At 31.9% G+C, this 3,821-nt stretch overlaps 1 protein-coding gene across 1 annotated transcript; it reads right to left on the reverse strand.

The window, feature by feature from the left end:
• Window positions 1-327: 327 nt before the first annotated feature.
• Window positions 328-2,193, reverse strand: LOC107722972 (ladderlectin-like). Its single transcript, XM_016531475.1, has 5 exons — window positions 2,121-2,193; window positions 1,885-1,985; window positions 1,142-1,276; window positions 691-802; window positions 328-511 (listed from the first exon to the last, which is right to left on the reverse strand). Exons 1-5 carry the CDS (start codon window positions 2,179-2,181, stop codon window positions 432-434), a joined length of 489 nt encoding a protein of 162 aa, XP_016386961.1. The 5' UTR covers window positions 2,182-2,193; the 3' UTR covers window positions 328-431.
• Between the last annotated feature and the right edge of the window lie 1,628 nt (window positions 2,194-3,821).

Consider the following 3,821-nt stretch of genomic DNA (forward strand, 5'->3'; position numbering starts at 1 on the left):
TCAGACCGATGAGCTTTGTAAAAATCGCATAGAGGAGAAACAATAATGTACAGTATGTGGAAAATAATGCGTTTTTTTAACCTTAAACCGCATAAACACATTTCATTACACCAAATACACAAAATAATGTTCTTTTTAGCAACATCATATGACCCCTTTAAAGTTCCCCTGCAGTCACTTTATGCCTTAAAGCTTAGATAATAAAAATAAATTTTGAAAATCAAAAATCTCATAAAGAGAGTGATTCCGGGCAAGAAACAAATAAAGATGTACATTTGTAGTTTAAAGTTTATTTTATTATTTTATTTTAGTTTTGCAAAGATTGACATTAAAATTCAAAATCAAAGCATGTCTGTTACAATCAGCAATTTGGAGACTTTAGAAATCGGTGATGGACAGACGAGATATTCGTTTATCAATCAAAACTAGGATTAGAAATCAATTCTTGCTGTTCTGTAACAGATGAAATTGAGAGGAGTATCGCAGTGTGCGTCATTCCAGCGTTTCTCACCTGTGGAAATTCAGATACGTTACTCAAATGAATTGTCAAATATGCTTTAGTGCAAACAGAAAGCCATGAATATAAATGTGTAGTAAAATGTGCAAGATTTGAAACCACCTTTACAGTTCATGTTTTATACAAAAAAATGTTAAATAGCTTTAAATAAATGGACAACTTGTATATATTACCTCCATAGCCCATTTCCACACAACGTTCATTTCCTCCTCCATTGTTTGGTTCACCAGTATGCCAGTCACTGTACTCAAACTCTGATCCATCACTCCAAAACCAGATATCATCCTAAAGAACATTACATTAACATTACCAAACTTTTTGCCGTTTCCACCTGTTGATGCTTCTCATTTTATTTTCCTTTTTTTATCTTTAAATAAGAACTCTGAGAGGCTATATTTAAATATACATATTTCATTTTTAGTGTGAAGCTGCTACTGGTGTTTGTTGGGGCAGTGCAAACAAGCCTTTACACAATTAGAAAAATCACAAGCAATATATCTGACAAAAGCCAACAATATTTAATTTGAACATTTACTGTTCATTTAATTCCATTAATACTTTAAGGTTTACATTTATCTGACACTGGTTGGACTGATATTTGAAGGGAAATGAAAAATCAGCTACCTTAATTGCATCATGAGCACCAATCCAGGTACGGGAGTTGCCACTACCATGTTTTTTCACAAGGGTTTTTAGGAAATTGTGAGTGAGTTGACTGTGGATAGATACAAGGTTTCCTCCGAGGTTAACACATTGTTTCTGTGAGGATAAAGAGTTACGCTGTTAATGTTAATGCATAGTGTTTCCTTCTGGAGCATCAGTGAGCGTTTGAACTTTTTGTAGAAGTTGCATGCAAGTCCCTCAGCTGTCCTCAGTGTGAAAAGATGGATCTCAAAATCATACAGTCACTGTTGGAAAGGGTTCAAATACTCAAAAGGTGCTGGAAAACTAAAGAATTTGTGGGACCTGAATGATTTTTCTGAAGAACAGCGGGCAGTTTAACTGTTCAGGACAAACAAGGGACTCATGAACAACTATCACAAAACAAAACAAAGCAAAACAAAATAAAAAAACACAGCTGTGGATCATCCAGCTAACAACACAGTATTAAGAATCATGCATATGTAAACTTTTGAACTGGGTCATTTTTATAAATTCAGCTATTATTTTCTCTTGAGGACTATATGTAAACATCTTTTATGTGAAATGTCTTATTCAGGTCAGTACTAAATAAAAAATAGCATGCATTTTGTATGATCCCTCTTATTTTGGTAAAAAAAAAAAAAATTTACATTTTGCAGATACTGCAAAGTGTATGTAAAATTTTTACCACAACTGTATCTATATTACAGAGAACACAAACTTACCTCTGCTGCAGCCCATGGTTTTAAGTCGCTGAAATATTTAAAGCATTGTGTTCCAAATTTCTCCCAGCCCTTGGGGCATCTTCGACCAATGCCAGAAGATCCTGCAAAAAATATTGAATAAAAATTAGGCATTTGTACCAAGGGATTGATGAAATGTATGAATGTAAAAAAGAAACGGCAAACCTTCTCATCATCTGCAGTAAAGTAGGGAAATTCTGTCTATATTGTTCATTTACCTTCAGACTTGACTCCATTTACAACCAACGCAAAAAGTAGGAATGCTGCAGAAATCCACATGCTGACAAAGTCCTATTAATATCAACATTATTATAAATATGATGTAACGAATGTATGCATTAACAAGTTTTAAAACACTAAAAATGGAAATACAATAAATAAAGTCATACCAAGTGAACCAAAATTCAACTTGGCAGGCTGTAATATTCGTTGGTATAATACTCAGATCATTGCTTGAAATCAGCTTTATTTATACCCGGCTGCTCGGTCACAAATGTGTGCAGCTGGTTCAACACCAATGAAAACTTTTCAATCTATCAGTCCTTATTTGGTAAACAAGACCTGATCCTGAACATCCTCATTTGTGATGTTGCATTGTGTTGCATGTGAAGTTCTGTGCAATATTCTTAGCTGATTACTGCTATTTGAAATAAAAGCAAACTAACAAAAATAGTCACTGTAAAGTGATTAATTGAAGCTGTAGGATTTTGCTTTAATAGATGTGAATACCAATTTATATGATCGGATATCATATTTCAGAAGATAGTCTTATGAAATGGCAAATAAAACAGTGAGGTCTGTTAACTTCCATTTTACCTGCTGAAACTGTGATGTGAAAAGTCTATGTGCAACCTAATTATTTGAAGAAGAAAAAAATCATTTTTACTTAAGTATCCTGTTTACTTTTAACTCAATTAAATATTCATTGTGCATTTAAAAAAATCAAATGTTCAATTCAAGTTTAAATTCAATTAAAGTTTTGTATGTTCACATCTGTCATTCAATTTTTAACCAAAAGCCCATAGAGAAAACATGGATATTAATTTGAATTAAAAGGCATTAAACTTTTATATAACAGTAAATATGATCTCTTTTACATTTTTGCATATGATGAGTTAGTCTTATCACTCTAACATTTCTATTTTTTGTACTAAAAATCATTAAGTCTGAGTACGTTATATTCATGATGTATTGAAAAATGAAAAAAAAATACATTAATTTAGTACAATTATGCTTGCAGAAGCTGCAAAAGAAAAAGAAAAAAGGAGACTGTAAATATTACACAATTTGCAAAGTTCAACAGTTAAAATGTCATGATGATTTTGCATTCATGCCATTATCTTTATCAATCACACCCAGGATGTTATGTGAGTATGAAACATGTTTGCTAAGTTTTATTACAGTTTAAGAGGGTTTTGGCCACACACTTTTTTAAGCAAGTCTTATTATTATTATTATTATTATTTTATACAATTGGACATGGCAACACAATCGAGCACACTGCAGGCTATAAACACATAAACAAAACTTAGTATTACTCTCTTTACTCTATTTAGAAAGAAAAATAAGAGGAAAAGTTTCAAACAAATTTCAGACTGATTTGCAAGTATATCTATTTATATTTCTCCACGTAGTTATGTAAAACAAGGTGTGTTTTCTCAACGTTATCTCGTGAGAATTTGTATGTGCCAACAAGCAGTGTTGGGAAGTAACTAGTTACATGTAACGGAATTACGTAATTTAATTACAAAATAAAAGTAACTGTAATCAGTTACAGTTACTGAGAAAAAATGTGTAATTAAATTAAAGTTACTTATGAAAATTTTAAGGATTACAAAGGGGGGTTACATCTGATTTTTTTTTTTTCACACACACTCCCACACACAGATTTAATTGATTTCTTTCATAAATTGCAGTGA

Source organism: Sinocyclocheilus rhinocerous, unplaced genomic scaffold, assembly GCF_001515625.1.
Source record: "Sinocyclocheilus rhinocerous isolate Xijiao unplaced genomic scaffold, SAMN03320098_v1.1 scaffold3, whole genome shotgun sequence".
NCBI classification, from domain to species: Eukaryota; Metazoa; Chordata; class Actinopteri; order Cypriniformes; family Cyprinidae; genus Sinocyclocheilus; species Sinocyclocheilus rhinocerous.

What these genes read in the sequence shown, in the direction of transcription:
- LOC107722972 (XM_016531475.1), bottom strand. Translation starts at nt 2,181, where the DNA reads ATGTGGATTTCTGCAGCATTCCTACTTTTTGCGTTGGTTGTAAATGGA. An exon ending in AACCATGGGCTGCAGCAGAG is followed by an intron (nt 1,277 to 1,884) that starts GTAAGTTTGTGT and finishes TTATCCTCACAG; the next exon opens with AAACAATGTGTTAACCTCGG. An exon ending in GTGCTCATGATGCAATTAAG is followed by an intron (nt 803 to 1,141) that starts GTAGCTGATTTT and finishes AATGTTCTTTAG; the next exon opens with GATGATATCTGGTTTTGGAG.